Genomic DNA, 17,517 nt, shown 5'->3' on the forward strand with positions numbered 1-17,517 from the left:
TTCACTCAACAGATCTTGACTAATACCTGTTATGTTCCAGGCACTGTGCTAGGTGTGGAGGCACCGTAGTGATCAAGACACCTGTGGTTCTGAAACTCTAAAAGCATTTTCCAAACTGGAAACTGCTCAGAAAACAGGGTGTCATTTTCTGATAATCCAGAAAGCAGAGTCAGATACATACATGTATAAAGAATTGTGCCTCTGCAGTTGCCTGGAGCATTAGCAACAATGTCTCAAAGTAATTATGAAATAATGATAAGATCAACAAACTGCTACTTACCACTTAGTAAATAACTACCGTGTCCCAAGAACTGGGATTCTGTTCTCTCAACACATCTGGTGAGAGGAGGTACTGTTTTTAACCTCACTTTACAGATTGGGAGACAGATTGAAGGGGTAGTTTACCCAAACTCACACAGCTAGGAAGTGGTAAGATTGGGTTCAGATGCAAGTGGCCTGTGCTCTTACTTCACCATGCCATACCAGATGTGTCTGTCACTCTTGTTCTCTGTAGGCAGAGACAGAGAAAGCCGGCAAGACTGGGAACTCCATGCCACACCCTGCCACTGGGAAGACGGTGACCAACCTTCTTTCTGGGAAGTCTCCCAGGAAGTCAGCAGAACCATCAGCAAATACTACGTTGGTCTCAGAAACTGAGGAGGAGGGGAGTGTCCCGGCCTTCGGAGCTGCTGCCAAGCCCGGTGAGAAGCCCCCACCTCTAGGAATCAAGTCCCCAGAACTTGGGCTGGTGAGGCAGGCCTAGGCATTGACTTGTTAAGTTCTGGGACGTTTCTGGAATCAAAGTTTTGTCTCCATGACTGCCAGATTCCTGCACCTTAGGCCATTTTCCCATCCCCTGGATGAGGGAGGGTCAGCTACAGGGACCTGGCCTCGGGCCGAACAGCCCATCTAGTGGTTGGAGCATTTTCTGCTTTATGACTCCCTGGTGAGTTACAGGTACCACTGGTAGCTCAGAGACTAAACTGAAAGGCCTGAGTTTGCCTGTTTGTTATGTAGAGTAGACATCTGTCTGGCCTGCATCAGTGGATATGATGGTGGGTGGAGGTTCTGTAGACTGTTGCTGGTGCATGCTTGTTGGGTCCCCTCACAGCCCTTCCCAGGGCCTCAGAGATGTGTGGGAACATAGGGATGGTGATGGTACCCACCTCAGAAGGGGGCTTCACAGCTCAGTGCACGTGAAGGGCAAGCGCCCTTCACCTGGCTTTGATGAGCAGCTGGTTTGTTGGGAGGTGCTGGGAAGGGGCAGGTGAGGCTGGAAAGGAAGTCCCTCAGTCCCCTCTGTGTCCGACCCTCAGGAATGGTGTCAGCAGGCCAGGCCGACAGCTCCAGCGAGGACACCTCCAGCTCCAGCGATGAGACAGATGTGGAGGTAATTGCCACCCATCCCTAGGAGTTGCCTTCTCTTAGCCTCTAACCCTCCCAGGAGCCTGTCTGGGGCTTCAGACACCAGTGGGCCCAGATCAGTTCAGCACCTGTGGCAGGGTGACTGGGAACTGGAAAGGCTGCAGCCGGGGAGGGGCAGGGAGAGGAGCCTGGTGCTGCTTGCTGCACTGTGAATGTAAGATCAGCCCCGGGGGTGGGAGAGGGACCCCCTCCTGCCTGTGAGACTAGACAAGCCTTCCTGGGAGAGGTGGCCTGGAACAAGGCCTCAAAGCACAGTGGGCTTCACTGGGAAGGGGTGTGGAGGAGTTAGGGCATTCCAGACAGGAAATAGGGCAAGAGCAGGGCCCAGGGGCAACAGTGTGGCTATCTTGTGGTGTGGCTAGGGCTGCGGCTGCTGAGAGGGTTCTGGGCCCACTGGTGAATGCCAGACCTAGACACTTGGCTAGAGTTGGGCTGGATTCTTGGGTTTGTGAACTTTGACCTGGAAAAGGTCCTCACAGGTTACTTTTTATTGTGTACCTACTAAGTGGCAGGCCTGGGGAATATATGGTGATGAGCAGGACAGGCAGAGTTCCTGGTGCCATGGGGCAAGGGAGCGTCCCTCAAATATTTAACTGTGGTGATGGCTACTATGAAGGGGAAATGTAGAGAGCCATGTGGGGCAGGAACCTGACATTGATGAGTAGGCGTAAGCAGAAGGAATGGCATGTGCAGAGAAGGAGGCAAAGAGAATTTGGTGCTTTTAAAGAACATGATTTTTTTTTTTTTTTTTTTTTTTTAAGACAGTCTCACTCTGTCACCCAGGCTGAAGTACAGTGGCGTGATCTTGGCTAGCTGCAACTTCCACCTCCTGGGTTCAAGCGATTCTTGTGCCTCAGCCTCCCGAGTAGCTGGGATTATAGGTGCATGCCACCACGCCTGGCTGATTTTTGTTTTTTTTGTAGAGACGGGGTTTCACCATGTTGGCCAGGCTGGTCTCGAACTCTTGACCTCACGTGGTCCAGTTGCCTTGGCCTCCCAAAGTGCTGGGATTACAGGCATGAGCCGCTGCACCTGGCCAAAACATTGATCTTTAAATGAGAGGGAGAAACCAGGCACGGTGGCTCACACCCAAAGTGCAGCACTTTGGGAGGCCAAGGCAGGAGGATCATTTGAGGCCAGGAGTTTGAACCCAGCCTGAGCAACATAGTGAGACCCTGTTTCTACAAGATATTATTTAAAAAAAAAAAAACAAATAAATTATGGGGAAAGTGACACAAGATGAAGTCCTAGGTAGACAGGGACCAGATCTTCTGTCTGACCTTGAGGACCACCATAAAGAATTTGGGTTTTGGCCGGGCACGGTGGCTCAAGCCTGTAATCCCAGCACTTTGGGAGGCCGAGACGGGCAGATCACGAGGTCAGGAGATCGAGACCATCCTGGCTAATACGGTGAAACCCCGTCTCTACTAAAAAATACAAAAAACTAGCCAGGCGAGGAGGCGGGTGCCTGTAGTCCCAGCTACGCGGGAGGCTGAGACAGGAGAATGGCGTGAACCCGGGAGGCGGAGCTTGCAGTGAGCTGAGATCCAGCCACTGCACTCTAGCCTGGGTGGCAGAGCAAGACTCTGTCTCAAAAAAAAAAAAGAATTTGGGTTTTATTCTAGGGGCTGTGAGAAGCCATCCCAGCACAGACAGATGGCCTGATATGTGTTTCAAAAAGATTGCTGGCTGCAGCCTGGGTTGGAGGGCAGTGCAGAATAAAAGCAGTGAGACCATGTAGGAGACTATTGGAGTAATACTAGCATAAGAGGCTGGGGGCTGGAAGAACAAGGTGTCCCCAGTTGGAAAGATGTTTTCGACGGAAAACCAGCATAAATCAGGGATAAACTGATCTGGTTCCCAGGGAACTTCTGACTTTACTGTAGTGCAGTAACCCTGTGAAGGTTGAAAGCTCACCCCCATCTACCCCAGGCCTGACCAAGGGCTGCCCTCCACCTTCCATCCTCACCTTTGGGCCCTAGATACCACCAGCCATAAGGACACCCCTGGCTTCTATCACCCCAGGCCTTGCCAAAGGGAAGGGGCCACTTCCAGCCCTCCATAAACACACAAACTCAATGGGCTGAGGCTGTGCAGAGCTCCAGTAGCAGACGCCCCAGAAACCCAGGGCTGCAAGGGGTCTGATGGATCTCAGAGGTGGAAGTAGGGCACTGACTGCCTGGGAAATGTCTGAATTGTGGAAGTGCAGGAAAGAGCTCACAAAAGGAAGGAATTTGCCCAAAGTGTCCAGCAAGCCAGTGGCAGGGGTGGTGTTCACATCCTGAACTCCTGGCCCTCGGGATGGCTGCTGTGATCAGATACTTGAGTTTAAGGGGCAGACAGAATGAGCTCTCCTGATTGAGAGATGCGACCCGTCTCTTAGGCCGAGCCGTGTGTGCCAGGTGGGAGATGAGCGTAATGATTTTGAGATCTGTGCCAAAGTCAGACAGTCCAGGGTTCCAGTGGGGCTCTGCCCCTTCATATTGATGAGTAATTTTACCTCTTTAAGCCTCTTGTATTTTTCTGGAAAATGGGTCTAAAGCTAATAACTGTCTCAGGGAATTGCTTAAAAATCCAATGACATTAGGAAAGAGCTTTATCAACTGTTGAAGCACCTAATGCAGAACCTTAGGGGAAACAGTAATTGTTATTAATTTTCTAATTCCATCCTCTTGTTCCAGGGGAAACCCTCAGTAAAACCAGCCCAGGTCAAAGCCTCATCGGTTTCTGCTAAGGAGTCTCCAGCAAGAAAGGTGGCCCCAGCCCCTGGGAAGGTGGGGGATGTGACACCTCAGGTCAGAGGAGGGGCCCTGCCCCCAGCCAAGAGGGCCAAGAAGCCAGAAGAGGAGTCCGAGAGTAGTGACGAGGGGTCTGAAAGCGAGGAGGAGGCCCCTGCAGGGACACCAAGCCAGGTGAGGCCTGAAGCAGGGCTGCCCCTTGGAGGACCCTGCGGGTCCCCCAGCAGCCTGAGCACTATCCCATGAGCACCTCTGCCACTGGAGTTGGGGAGAGGGAGGAGTACGGTGTGAAGCTGAAGAGCAAGAACAGCCTGCTTCCCACAGGGGAGTCCTGCACTCTACTTTGTCTGTGACCAACTTTGCCTCAGTTTCTCTGCCTAGTAAATGGGCCGCTGTCCTTCCCAGCCAGTCCTGCTGTGAGGTGCTTGAGAAGTTTTGATTGCCTGGTCCTCTGACGTCTCAGGACAAACCAGACCCTGAGCAGGGAAACACCATGTTAGCTAAAGGGAATCCAGTTCCCTTCCCCATCTGCTGGGAGCGGGTAGGGCTGCAGCCCCAAGGCTCTGGGTGCATCCCAAGGGCAAGACGGGGGCTGGAAAGCAATGGAAGTCAGAGCAGGAAGGAGGAAGAGTGAGGGTCACCCACCCAGCCCCAGGCCTGGGGAAGGACAAGGTGGAGGCATGCAGTAGATAAGCAGATCTCCTGTGTTAGCTGCTGGTAAATGGTAAAGGGGAAAGTCGGGTGGGGGATATAGGAATGGCAACTTGAAACAGAGTGATCTGGGCTGGCCTTGGGAGAAGGCGTCTCAGCAAAGACCAGAAGGAGGAAGCACTCTTAGGAAGGTCATTCCAGGCAGGGGCTCAGCAACTGTCAAGGTCTTGAGGTGGAAGTAGGACTCCCTCCCTGATCTTGTCCATTGTATCTCCCAGGTGAAGCCCTTGGGGAAAAACCCCCAGGTGAAACCTGCCTCCACCATGGGCACGGGGCCCTTGGGGAAAGGCACTGGCCCAGTGCTACCTGGGAAGGGAAGCGGCGGGGGGCGGGGGGGGCGTCTTAGGAGCCTCATTAAGGCCTCTGGACTTTATCTTAAAGGCATCACCAGAGAGTTTTCACAAGCAGGAGAGCAAACTGCCCTTTCTTTTTTACTAGGTAAAGGCCTCTGGAAAAATTCTCCAGGTCAGAGCTGCCTTGACTCCTGCCAAGGGGACCCCTGGGAAAGGGGCTACCCCAGCACCCCCTGGGAAGGCAGGGGCTGTAGCCTTCCAGACCAAGGCAGGGAAGCCAGAGGAGGACTCAGAGAGCAGCAGCGAGGAATCGTCTGACAGTGAGGAAGAGACGCCAGCTGCCAAGGCCCTGCTTCAGGTAAAGCCTGAGGAGGGAGACCCCATGCAGCCAGGCCCTCCCCAGAAGGCCTTCTCAGGACTTGTTCTCCCACTCTGTGTCAGAGCCCAGGGCGTGCCTCAGACCCCAGCTCCTTACTCCCCTCTCACTGTGTGGCATCATTTGCCCTATCTGGTCTTCTTTACCTGGTGTCCTGTGTCTCCTCACACATCCATCCCCTGGGCTGTCTCCCCTTATCTTGTTTCTCCAGGCAAAGGCCTCAGGAAAAACCCCTCAGGTTGGAGCTGCCTCAGCCCCTGCCAAGGAGTCCCCCAGGAAAGGAGCTGCCCCAGCGCCCCCTGGGAAGACAGGGCCTGCAGTTGCCAAGGCCCAGACCGGGAAGCAGGAGGAGGACTCGCAGAGCAGCAGTGAGGAATCGGACAGTGAGGAGGAGGCGCCTGCTCAGGTGAGGCAGAGGGGAGGGGTGGAGAGTAGCCCCATGCCTAAACCCCAGCACCTGCATGGGTATGGCCACCTTTGCCGCATCCAGCTCCTGTCTCCTCACACCTTCCGGGCTCTCCCCTCTCATCCTGTTTCTCACTCCAGACGAAGCCTTCAGGGAAAACCTCCCAGGTCAGAACTGCCTCGGCCTCTGCCAAGGAGTCCCCCAGGAAAGGGGCTGCCCCAGCGCCTCCTAGGAAAACAGGGCCTGCAGCCACCCAGGCCCAGGCAGGGAAGCAGGAGGACGACTCGGGGAGCAGCAGTGAGGAGTCAGACAGTGACAGGGAGGCACCAGCAGCCATGAACGCAGCTCAGGTGAGGCTAGAAGCCGCCGTGCATGGCCTGTGCCTTGCCTCAGAAGACCTCCTGTGGGCTTGACTTTTCCTCTCTGAACCTAGAGCCCTGTGCGGCTGGCTTCGTTTGCTCTCCTCCCCACCTATGTCTTCACTCACATTCTCCTTCTGGACTCCCTGATCTTGTCCATTGTGTCTCCCAGGTGAAGCCCTTGGGGAAAAACCCCCAGGTGAAACCTGCCTCCACCATGGGCACGGGGCCCTTGGGGAAAGGCGCCGGCCCAGTGCTACCTGGGAAGGTGGGGCCTACAACACCCTCGGCCCAGGTGGGGAAGTGGGAAGACTCAGACAGCAGCAGTGAGGAGTCATCAGACAGCGATGATGGAGAGGTGCCCACAGCTGTGGCCCCTGCTCAGGTGAGGCCCCTTCTTATAAGGCTCTTTTTTTCCCCTCAGAGTGGAGCCACCCATGGCCTCCCACTGGGACTCTGTCTACCGTCTTGGTCTCTTAATGTCTGTACACACCTACTCTGGGCTCCCTCTCCTGATCCTGTGTATCTCACTCCAGGAAAAGTCCTTGGGGAAAGTCCTCCAGGCCAAACCTGCCTCTGGTCCTGCCAAGGGGCCCCCTCAGAAGGCAGGGCCTGTAGCCATCCAGGTCAAGGCTGAAAGGCCCATGGAAGACTCAGAGAGCAGCGAGGAGTTGTCGGACAGTGAGGAGGCACCAGCAGCCGTGACTGCAGCTCAGGTGAGGCCTGGGGAAGGAGGCTGCCACATGGCCTGATCTACCACACCACAGTCAGCTTCCCGGGGAGCTGTGCTCCCTCAGGCAGATCATGGGTTCTCACTGGTGGGGCAGAACAGTAGTGGAGATCCACCTCCGAACAGATGGGGGACTCTGAGTTCAGGAACCTTCTCCAGCCTTTCTTTGGTGTCCCCTTAGGCAAAACCAGCTCTGAAAATTCCTCAGACCAAGGCCTGCCCGAAGAAAACCAATACTGCATCTGCCAAGGTCACCCCTGTGCGAGTGGGCACCCAAGCCCCCCGGAAAGCAGGAACTGCACCTTCTCCAGTAGGCTCATCCCCAGCTGTGGCTGGGGGCACCCAGAGACCAGCAGAGGATTCTTCAAGCAGTGAGGAATCAGATAGTGAGGAAGAGAAGACAGGTCCTGCAGTAACCATGGGACAGGTGAGGCCTGTGTTTTCTGGGTGGACCTCAGGGCCGCCCCTACGTGGTCCTTTGGACTCCTGGAGACACCTCTCTTCCCACTTGTCATCCCAGGCAAAGTCTGTGGGGAAAGGCCTCCGGGTGAAAGCAGCCTCAGTGCCTGTCAAGGGGTCCTTGGGGCAAGGGACTGCTCCAGTACTTCCTGGGAAGACGGGGCCTGCGGTCACCCAGGTGAAAGCTGAGATGCAGGAAGACTCTGAGAGCAGTGAGGAGGAATCAGACAGTGAAGAGGCAGCTGCAACTTCAGCACAGGTGAGGCCTAGAAGGAGCAGGCCCATCCCACCCACAGCTGTTCCTGAGCCAGGGCTAAGGATGGGCTTGATTGGGGGCTAGTCTTGCCCACAGGTGTGCAGAAGCCTCCGTGGTCGCCTTAACACAGCTTCCTTCCTATCTTTCACTCCATGTCTCCTCTGCCCATCAGAGCTCCAGGGTCTCTTGTCTTGTTGGCCTTTTGAGCTCCCGCTGATTTTTTCCCTGTGGTTTCCACAAGCTCTGGAGTTCCTACCCTGCCAGGTGCTGCCCTTGTCTGGGGCTGCTGAGGCCCTGTTCCTCGGGGAAGTCCTGTCTCTGTGGAGCATGGACATGCTCCTCCAGTGTGGAGGGATGGGGTTGAGTTAGAGGGTGTGAGCCTGGGCTGCACAGCATGGCAGGTGAGAGTAGCTAGGACTTTTACAGGAGGTGGCGGCATCTGAACCATGGGCTGAAAGAGATGGGCAGGGAGAGTGTTCCAGCAGAGGAAGCAGTCTGTGCGAGGCCAGGGAATGGGAGAGTCCCGGCTTGGGTGCCTTGCCCACAGGCAGCACATTGTGGTGGGATGGCTGGCAGGGCTTTAGAGCCAGACCGCATGGGTTAAAGTTTTAGCCCCAGCCCCACATCCTGGCAAGTGCTGAAGTCCTCAGAGCCCTTACTCTTTTGTAAACACAAAATCAGCCCTCACAAGTTTGGGTAAGAATTTAGGTGAGATCTCACCTGCCACACCCAGCAAGGGACCTGCACACAGCAAGTTGTCTCCTGTCACCCTGACGATGGGCCAGGCTAATGTGGAACAGATCGAGAGTGAGGTGTCCCTGCCTGGAAGAGCTGAGAGAAGATGGCTCACTCCCTGCACTCACCCACCCACTGTTTATTATTTTTAATTGTCGCTCTATTTTTTTCTGTAACCACTCAAATTAGTCATTTCTTTTTTCTCGGTACCAGAGCACACATTTCTACCGATTTTTTTTGTCCCCCTCTCATTATTGACTTGTGGGACCCGAGGGTCCTAGGATTCCTCCATTGAGGCTTTTAAGCTCTGCAGGGGCCCCTTCCAGAGCCTCCTCTCCTCTTTCTCAAGCTGCAGGCACATTCCAGACCCATTGCCTTACCAGAGTTTCCTTGTGCAGATCACTTAAATATTTGTCTTCCCTTCTGAGCCTCCCACCTGTACCATGAGGTGGGTGTTTTGCTTATATTTTTTGAACCATGGGCTGTTTTGAAGTAAGCTGTTTAATTTCCAAATATCTGGGATTACCCAGGTTTTTGTTGCTGATTTCTAATTTAATCACATTGTGGTTGGAGAACATATTTTGTATGATTTCAATCCTTTTTTGTGTATTGAGACTTGTTAGGTCAAGTCAGTCTTGGTGTCTTATTTCTTGTGGAAAACATGGCTCCCCTCTGGAGGACTTATGTGCTGTGCTGATGAGTACCTCGGCCTGAGTCATACTTGGTCCACACTGTAGGGAATCTTTCAAAGTCCTGACTCTTCACCTCACTTGACCTCATGTGTTTGAGGAATACTGGGGGATGGGGATGTTTCCTGACACTGACCAGATGCCGTCCCTGAGTGAGGCAGGGGTCTTGAGATGCTGCCAGATTCCTCGTTCTGTTTCACATCAGGCTTGCTGTCACTCCTGTCAAGGATCTCACTCTGGGAATTTCCCTCTTTCTTGCTGTCCTATTTGTTGGAGTCCCTGACAGGCCTTTTGGGGGTTCTCTGGATATCAGTTAAGACTAGGTTAAGCTGAAGAAAACCTTGAACAACAAGTATCTTGTTCTGCCGTGGCTGCTTGAGCTCCAGCTCTTACCTCAGCATTCCATCTAGCCTGGAGGAGGAAGGACATGTTTCTGACTTTTTATGATACTCAACTTACATTCTATGAACCAGAATTTAATGACATGACCACCTAGCTGAAAGGGAGCCTGGAAAACATCTTTGTTTTAGGTAGTTTTGTGCTTAGGTAATGCTAAGGAAGGCACGCACAATGAGTTTGAGTGTTTATTATGTTCCAGACATGTTAAACTCTGAATCTCCTATTTAGTCTTCATTATAACCCGTAGGTGGGCCTTATTATTATCTCCACTTGTTAGAGGACTGAACTGAGGCCCAGTGAGATCAAGTGATGTGCTCAGGTTCACACAGCTATTGCATGGAGGAGCCAGAATCCAGACTCGGGCTCCGGCTCTAGAATCTGTATTCTTGACTAGCTGTTTTACTCTCTCTCACCTTCTCCCTCCTTAATTTCCGTTTCTCCACTCAGGTGAAAACCTCAGTAAAAAAAACCCAGGCCAAAGCCAACCCAGCTGCCGTCAGAGCATCTCCAGCAAAAGGGACAATTTCAGCTCCTGGAAAAGTTGTCACTGCAGCTGCTCAAGCCAAACAGAGGTCTCCAGCCAAGGCAAGTGGGGCCAGAAGCCACAGGAGGTGTGGAGGGTTGGAGCAGAGAGGAGGACCACTCACTGAGCCCAGCCTGGAGGAGGCTCCTGTATGGGCAGGCCACCCACCCAGAGTTGTGCCATGGTGGAAAGTGGGACCTGAAAGGAATCACTTCCGCCTCCAATCCTGTTATCCCCCTGCAATTCAGGCGAAGCCACCAGTGAGAAACCTCCAGAACAGTACCGTCTTGGTGAAGGGCCCAGCATCTGTGCCACCTGTGGGGAAGGCCGTGGCTGCAGCAGCTCAAGTCCAGACAGGGCCAGAGGAGGACTCGGGGAGCAGTGAGGAGGAGTCAGACAGTGAGGAGGAGACGGAGATGCTGGCTCAGGTGAGGGGGAGGGAATGGAGAACATCTCCTATATGGGATGTAACACTTTTGCCGCATCCAGCTCCTGTCTCCTTACACGTCCACCCTCCAGGCTCTCTCCCCTCGTCCTGTTTCTCACTCCAGGCGAAGCCTTCAGGGAAGACCCCCCAGGTCAGAGCTGCCTTGGCTCCTGCCAAGGAGTCCCCCAGGAAAGGGGCTGCCCCAGCGCCTCCTGGGAAGACAGGGCCTTCGGCCACCCAGGAGGGGAAGCAGGATGACTCAGGGAGCAGCAGCGAGGAGTCAAACAGTGATGGGGAGGCACCAGCAGCTGCAACCTCTGCCCAGGTGAGACTTGCCAGGCCTCTGAGCCACCAACACCCACTTAGAACTGGGGTATAGGGCCGGGCACGGTGGCTCACACCTGTAATTCTAGCACTTTGGGAGGCCAAGGTGGACGTATCACTTGAGGTCAGGGGTTTGAGACCAGCCTGGCCAACATGGTGAAGCCCCATCTTTACTAAAAATATAAAAATTAGTTGGGCATGGTGGTGGGTGCCTGTAATCCCAGCTACTCGGGAGGCTGAGGCAGGAGAATCCCTAGAACCTGGGAGGCGGAGGTTGCAGTGAGTTGAGATCATGCCACTGTATACTCCAGCCTGGGTGATGAGAGTTAGACTCTCAAAAAAAAAAAAAAAAAAAAAAAAGTGAAAAACCAGGGTTTAGGGCCAGGTAAGGAAAAGGAAGGAAGGTCAGGTTAAGGCTTAAGGCTCCGGCTCCACCATGCCCTCCTCCCTCTGCTGTCATCCACATCTCCTTAGGTAAAACCTGCTACTAAAACTCCCCAAACCAAGACTTCCCTAGTTAAAAGTGTCCCGGGTCTATGTCTAGGTTGAGGTCTCCACCAGCCCTACAGGCTAGGCCAGTATCTCCCACCAAGTCATGTGAGACCAAGAGTCTATATGTTGGTTATTGTGCATACATTGATGTAATACAGAATGACTCTCCCTATTAGAGTCCCAAGGAAACTTGGAATGTGGCACAGGTCCCCCGAGGCCCTGAAGAGATGGAGGAAGTCTTGTCCCTCACCTTGGCCTGGGGCTCACATTAAGCAGGTGCATCTTCTCAGGCAGGGTTTGTCTAGCTTAGTGCCAAGCCTAGGCCCTGAAGATTGGGGAGAAAGAAAATCTGGACAATTTCCTCGGTCTGCTTGCAGAAGGCAGCAGGGCTTGCTACATCCTACAGAAGTATGGGATGACAGACTCCAGCACTGCCAGGGCACAGGTGTGTAATGGACATGACTGATGCAGGCCTGGCAGAAATGATAGATGTCAGCTGGGCGCAGTGGCTCAAGCCTGTAATCCCAGCAGTTTGGGAGGCCAAGGCGGGCAGATCATGAGGTCAGGAGTTCAAGACCAGCCTGGCCAACATGGTGAAACCCTGTCTCTACCAAAAAAAAAAAAAAAAATACAAAAATTAGCCAGGCATGATGGCAGGTGCCTGTAGTCCCAGGTACTCGGGGGGCCGAGGCAGGAGAATCGCTTGAACCCGGAAAGCGGAGGTTGCAGTGAGCCAAGATCGTGCCATTGCACTCCAGTCTGGGCAACAGAGTTGAGACTCTGTCTCAAAAAAAAAAAAAAAAAAAAGGCAGGAGAGATGGTAGATAGTGGTAGCAAGTAGGGCAGACTGGGGAGCCCTTGCGCCATCCATAAGGACAGTTCCTATCAGCTTCAGCCAGTCATGACTGTGGAAATGGACCTTCTTTGTGGCCAGAGCTTCCATTTCTTAAGGGAAGCTGGAAGTCCCTGTGCCAGGCCAAGCTGCATAACCTCTCTTAGATTTGTTTTCTTCATGAGTAAAACAAGCACTGAGATAAATGCTCCCTATCCCTAACCTCTGCCTTTGATACACCAAACCAACCATTACTGGGGACGAAAGACATTGGCCCTGCCCTCAAGGAGCTCACAGTCTGTGGGGCAAGACAGGTGGCCGGATTATCGCAGAGTATGCTGGTGGTGCTGACAGCTGAAAGGGCAGGTCTCTGAGAGGCCAGAAGAGGAGGGGATGATTGAGCTGAGCCTGAAGGATGACCAGGCACAAAAGTGGACAGGGCCCCTCAGTGTGTGCAGACGGGCTGGGCATGAAGGTGCATGGTCACTGAAGGCTGCTGTCCTGCAAGTCGTAGGCCCTCCCAGGTGCTTGTTACTGGTAGATTTGTGGAGGACCTAAATGACAGACTAAGGCATAGGCCTCAGCCATATTTTGGCCTGTGTAGTATATTTGTTTCTAAGTTTTCAACGAGTTCCTCTATCCATCACAATGGCCTGAGCTGCGGGAGAAAGCCCCATTCAAAAGAGCTTCACTAAGGGGATTGACTCTTACAGTGCACAGAGTCCCAGGTTCCAGCAGCTGAAAAGCTGGTTCCTTCAGCTAAGCATCAGTGGTGACCAGATTTCTTCCATCTCTGTGCTCCATCAGCTTTATGGTCATAGCAGGGCTGCAGCATCTCCTAAAGTGCTGGGGGCAGGCCAGGTGCAGTGGCTCACACCTGTAATCCCAGCACTTTGGGAGGCTGACACAGGCAGATCACTGGAGGTCAGGAGTTCAAGACCAGCCTGGCCAACATGGCGAAACCTGTCTACTAAAAATACAAAAATTAGCTGGGCCTGGTGGCACTGGCCTGTAATCCCAGCTGAGGCAAGAGAATCACTTGAACCCGGGGAGGAGGGGGTGTCGCAGTGAGTAAGATTGTGCCACTGCACTCCAGCCTGGGCGACAGAGTGAGCAGAGCAAGACTCCATTTCAGAAAAGACTGGGGAGTAGACTTAAGGCTACTCAGACCTCAGGCTGAACGTGCTAGCTACCCCCTTAGCCATAGACAAGAAGCCAGTAGTTCCCATGACTGGCTGGGAGGAGGGACCACCCTCCCTGAAGCATGTGGTAGGAGCCACTGAACAGAGTGAGGGTTCTATTAGCAAGGAACAGATGGGGGCATGGCTGTTAGGAGGCAGCCAGCAGTGTGCATTGTGGTTGCCCCATTTAAAAATTGGAAATGACATATACAGATCTTCCAGCTTCTCTTGAGAAATTGGAAGCTCAGGCAGCCTGGGTCCTACTTTTTTGGCTAGGCTGAGTAGGGAAAAGGGGTCCTCTATTCCAGTAGGGACCACTGAGCTGCCATCACCACCAGCATTTCCACCCGGATTTCTGAGTCCTCCTCTGACTGCAGTGCTCACCAGTCCAGCCCCCATCATCATGCCTGCCCCAGCAGGAGGGTGTGGTAGCCAGTGGAACACTTCTAGGCGGCTCCTGCTTTTGGCTGGGGATGTTACAACCCGAGGTGAACTGTGCTGGGACCACTGGCTTGTGCCTGCAACCTTGTCCCAGACTTCTGTCACCTCTTGTCCAGACCCTGTGCCAACAGCCCTGCAGCCCTCAGGTTTTAGCTGTATCGGAGTCATAAATCCCTTTCACGTTCAAAGTTAGCTCTGGAAGGAGCTAGCAGGGTGGAAGCATGTTTCCAGTGGCTGTGGGGCAGGTCAGGCTAGCAGCTATTCCTGTGCGTGTGCAGGAAGGGGCCACGGTGCCTCCCCTGGAAACCAGAGTGCCTGAGGATCATTGCCTGCTGGCTGTTTCCCCCTCAGCAAATGCCCCTCTACCCGACCACGTGCTTATCCAGGTCTTGTCCCCTCAGAAGGCCAGTAACTCCAAACCTGCCAGAAGCAAGACCCTGGCCCCAGCACCTCCAGAGAGGAACACGGAGGGGTCCTCGGAGAGCAGTGAGGAAGAGCTACCACTGACCCAGGTACGCCATGCCTTCTCTGCAGTCGCTGCAGGGTCGGAGCTGGGCTGGCAGGCCTTGCGGGAGAGGGCAGATCTTTCCCATAGGGAAAATCTCGTCGTATTTAAACAGCACCTCACAGCTTCCAGAGCTCTTTCTTGTATTGTGACATTCATCTGAGCCCTGTGAGGCAGGCAGCAGTGCACAGTTAAACGTACAGGCTTCAGAGTGTTGGGGCGAAGCCCAGCTCTACCACCTAACAGCTCCGTGGTCCTGGGCAGACGCCTTTCCCCCGTGTGAGGCTCAATGTTTCAACCACAAAATGGGGACAGTACTAGCGCCTCCCTCCTGCCTCTGTGCGCTGGTGCCAGCACACAAAGTACTTGCCACAGTCCCCTGCCTAAGAAAGGGTGCCTGTTAACTGCGAGAAGGGCAGGGAGTGTTGTTGCCCCGTTTGACAGATCGGGAGTCAAGCCTTAGAGTTGAAGCAGTTTCCCCAAATTCTCATGATTCATAAGAGGCTGAGGAAAGGTGCAAACACTGGTCCCCTGGCTCCCTGTATCTCCGTTGTCTATTTAGGACCGGGAATCTTCTCAGATCCCATGAACTTTGCCCAGGACTCTTTCTCAAGTGCCTGTGGCATACCTTCACATGCTCCACTGCACCCAGAGCTTAAGCCACAGTCCTGCCCAGGCTACACACCCAAGGATGAGACCAGGCCCACCTTATCTCCCTGTACTCCAGAGGCCTAAGTCAGCCATGCTGGTGTGGTTCAAGCTTCTGTGTGAACCCTGACCCTTCCATCAGACAGCATTACCCTTTGTCCTCCTCTAGCCCCAAGCTCCCAGAAGCTTCTGCCAGGCACCTCAGAGCACCAGCTCCCCTCCCAGGGCCTAACGACAGATCCTGGAGTTCTGTAACCTCCAGACCAGAGTGGTCTCATGAACCACCTCCCCTTGAATATCACATACCACATTCTTATCAATTCATCAGTAAAGTCAGATGCTGTTTGCACACTTCCAGCAATAGGGTGCTCACTGCCTCTCACTTTCCAGTAGCACAGATTACAAAAGTAAAGAACAACCACCACCAACATCGGTAACTCCCTGTATTTGCATTTTTCTGTTTAATCCCCACAACAGCCCTGTGAGGGTGGCTCCCTTTGTGGTTTGCATTTTAAGGAACTGGGAATGAGGCTCAGAGAAGTTGAGGGACCTGTCCCAGCATCACATGGCTGATGACGAGTGGACAGACCTGGTGTTGGAGCCCAGGCCATTCACATTCTGACCCGTTGCCTTGGGCTGCCCCAACACTCCCCTCTCCCAGGCTTGGGCATTGCCCTCAGGCTCTGGGTGGAGCCTTTACGAGGCCTCTCTGAGGGATCTCAACAGCTGGGAGGGAGGGGACCGCTCCACCTTTCTCTGTGGGGGTGGACTAACACAATTAAAATGAACATCCTGCTTAAACTGAACCGTTTAATTGGTATGTTAGTCCTGAAGATTCTGGAATCCCTATTTAAAAAGCAGAAAGAGGCCGGGCGCGGTGGCTCAAGCCTGTAATCCCAGCACTTTGGGAAGCCGAGGCGGGCGGATCACGAGGTCAGGAGATCAAGACCATCCTGGCGAACACGGTGAAACCCTGTCTCTACTAAAAAATACAAAAAACTAGCCGGGCGAGGTGGCGGGCGCCTGTAGTCCCAGCTACTCGGGAGGCTGAGCCAGGAGAATGGCATGAACCTGGGAGGCGGAGCTTGCAGTGAGCTGAGATCCGGCCACTGCACTCCAGCCTGGGCAACAGAGCGAGACTCCATCTCAAAAAAAAAGCAGAAAGAAAAGTCAGCAGTTTGTGCATTTCCCCGGCAGGATTCGGGAAAGACAGGCATAGCCCGGGGAAGCTGCAGCCTCTTCCTGATTGAGAGATTTTTAGTTCCTAATCCCCAGCTCACTAATTATGATTATTTTCATTATTGTACATTTATTGAGCACCTCTCTATTGACAAGTTTCAGTCTGATTTTATTAGCCCATCAGTGGGGAAAGGGATTGAGGCCAGGGTGGTGGGCAGAGCCCCAGGCCAGGAGGCAGGGATAGCTACCTGGGCTCCATTCCTAGACCCTTCACTGTGCCTCCGCCCCGTTGTGCAGAGCAAACCTCAGGCCAGAGTCTGCTGGGGTCTGGGATAGCTTCCAGATTTGAAAACAAGTATGTGAGGTGATGCATATGTTAAATAATTTAGCTATTCCACAATGTATATGAGTATCAAAACATCATGTAATATACCACAAATATATGCAGTTTCACTTGTCAGTAATATAATTTTGTAAGGCCAACTTCTATTAGTTTGTCAAAGAGGTAGGCCCTGCTCTCGAAGTTTTAGGTTGAATCAAAGAAAAAGGAAACCTGTAAGAAACTAAATTTGGGTGTTAAATTGAGACCTAGCATAATTGGTTCTAGAAGGAGCTCCAGTCTGGTGCCTGGAGAACTAACTTCTAATCCTGGCTCTGGCACCAGTTTGCTGGTCACCCTGGGTGAGGCCACTTGCCTTCTCTGAGCCTCATTCATCTCAGTCTCTGAGATGAGACTTCCTGGGTGGGTGGGGTGGACTTTGAGGCTCCAGGCCACATCCCCAGAGAGAACTTCTCAGTCCCCTGGAGTGGGGCTGGCCTAGATCTGTGAACCAACCCCAGGCAGTTTTGAGAGAGCTTCTTGAGAGTGTTGCTTTTGTGGTTATGTCCCTTGCCAGGGTCCGCAGCCTAGGCCATCAGCCCCCCCTCCCCACTCTGTGCCCCAGACTTGTTGGAATGAAGGCACAGTTAGAATGAGCTCAACTTTGACAGGAGGGGGTGAGCACTGTCCAGAAATCCCCTAGGTTTGGTTCTGCAGGCATCAGACCTGCAGGTAGGAGGGATATCCCTGGGTTCCCTCCGGGTGCTTACTGCCTAGCACCTATAGGGAGGTACAACCACATGTTCAGACTGTGCTGGTTTGCTGCTTTACTCCCATCAGTTTTTTCCTAGCTGACCCCAGAACTACATTCCGGTATGTACTGTGCTTTGCAGTTTCCACAGTGCATTAGAACCCTTCCAGTGACTGAGCCCAGGCTAGGATAACTACTAGCCCTTTCATTAAACAGGAAACTGAGGAGCAGAAAGTGGAGGGGCTTGACCACACAGTGAAGTCATGAGAGGTGGGATGAGAAGCAGGTCTCCCCCTACATCCTGGGCAAACTTCACTGC

At 53.3% G+C, this 17,517-nt stretch overlaps 1 protein-coding gene across 13 annotated transcripts in view; it reads left to right on the forward strand.

The window, feature by feature from the left end:
• TCOF1 (treacle ribosome biogenesis factor 1) overlaps window positions 1-17,517 on the forward strand; it is a 41,528-nt gene that overhangs the window by 10,303 nt on the left and 13,708 nt on the right. For 7 of the 13 annotated variants that reach the window (XR_004429989.1, XR_004429990.1, XM_033180583.1 and 4 more), the window contains exons 5-18: window positions 515-701; window positions 1,317-1,390; window positions 4,107-4,337; window positions 5,313-5,525; window positions 5,755-5,949; window positions 6,090-6,299; window positions 6,481-6,693; window positions 6,845-7,024; window positions 7,220-7,465; window positions 7,559-7,756; window positions 10,024-10,161; window positions 10,348-10,527; window positions 10,651-10,851; window positions 14,198-14,308. Coding sequence is in view for 10 of the 13 variants with exons in the window: in XM_033180583.1 (XP_033036474.1) it covers window positions 515-701; window positions 1,317-1,390; window positions 4,107-4,337; window positions 5,313-5,525; window positions 5,755-5,949; window positions 6,090-6,299; window positions 6,481-6,693; window positions 6,845-7,024; window positions 7,220-7,465; window positions 7,559-7,756; window positions 10,024-10,161; window positions 10,348-10,527; window positions 10,651-10,851; window positions 14,198-14,308 (2,577 nt within the window). In the remaining 3 variants the exon portion in view is untranslated. The remainder of the gene's footprint in view (window positions 1-514; window positions 702-1,316; window positions 1,391-4,106; window positions 4,338-5,312; window positions 5,526-5,754; window positions 5,950-6,089; window positions 6,300-6,480; window positions 6,694-6,844; window positions 7,025-7,219; window positions 7,466-7,558; window positions 7,757-10,023; window positions 10,162-10,347; window positions 10,528-10,650; window positions 10,852-14,197; window positions 14,309-17,517) is intronic. The other 6 variants (XM_033180586.1, XM_033180588.1, XM_033180591.1 and 3 more) reach the window with 2 other exon arrangements.

This window comes from Trachypithecus francoisi, unplaced genomic scaffold, assembly GCF_009764315.1.
Source record: "Trachypithecus francoisi isolate TF-2019V2 unplaced genomic scaffold, Tfra_2.0 Lachesis_group2, whole genome shotgun sequence".
Classification (NCBI taxonomy): domain Eukaryota; kingdom Metazoa; phylum Chordata; class Mammalia; order Primates; family Cercopithecidae; genus Trachypithecus; species Trachypithecus francoisi.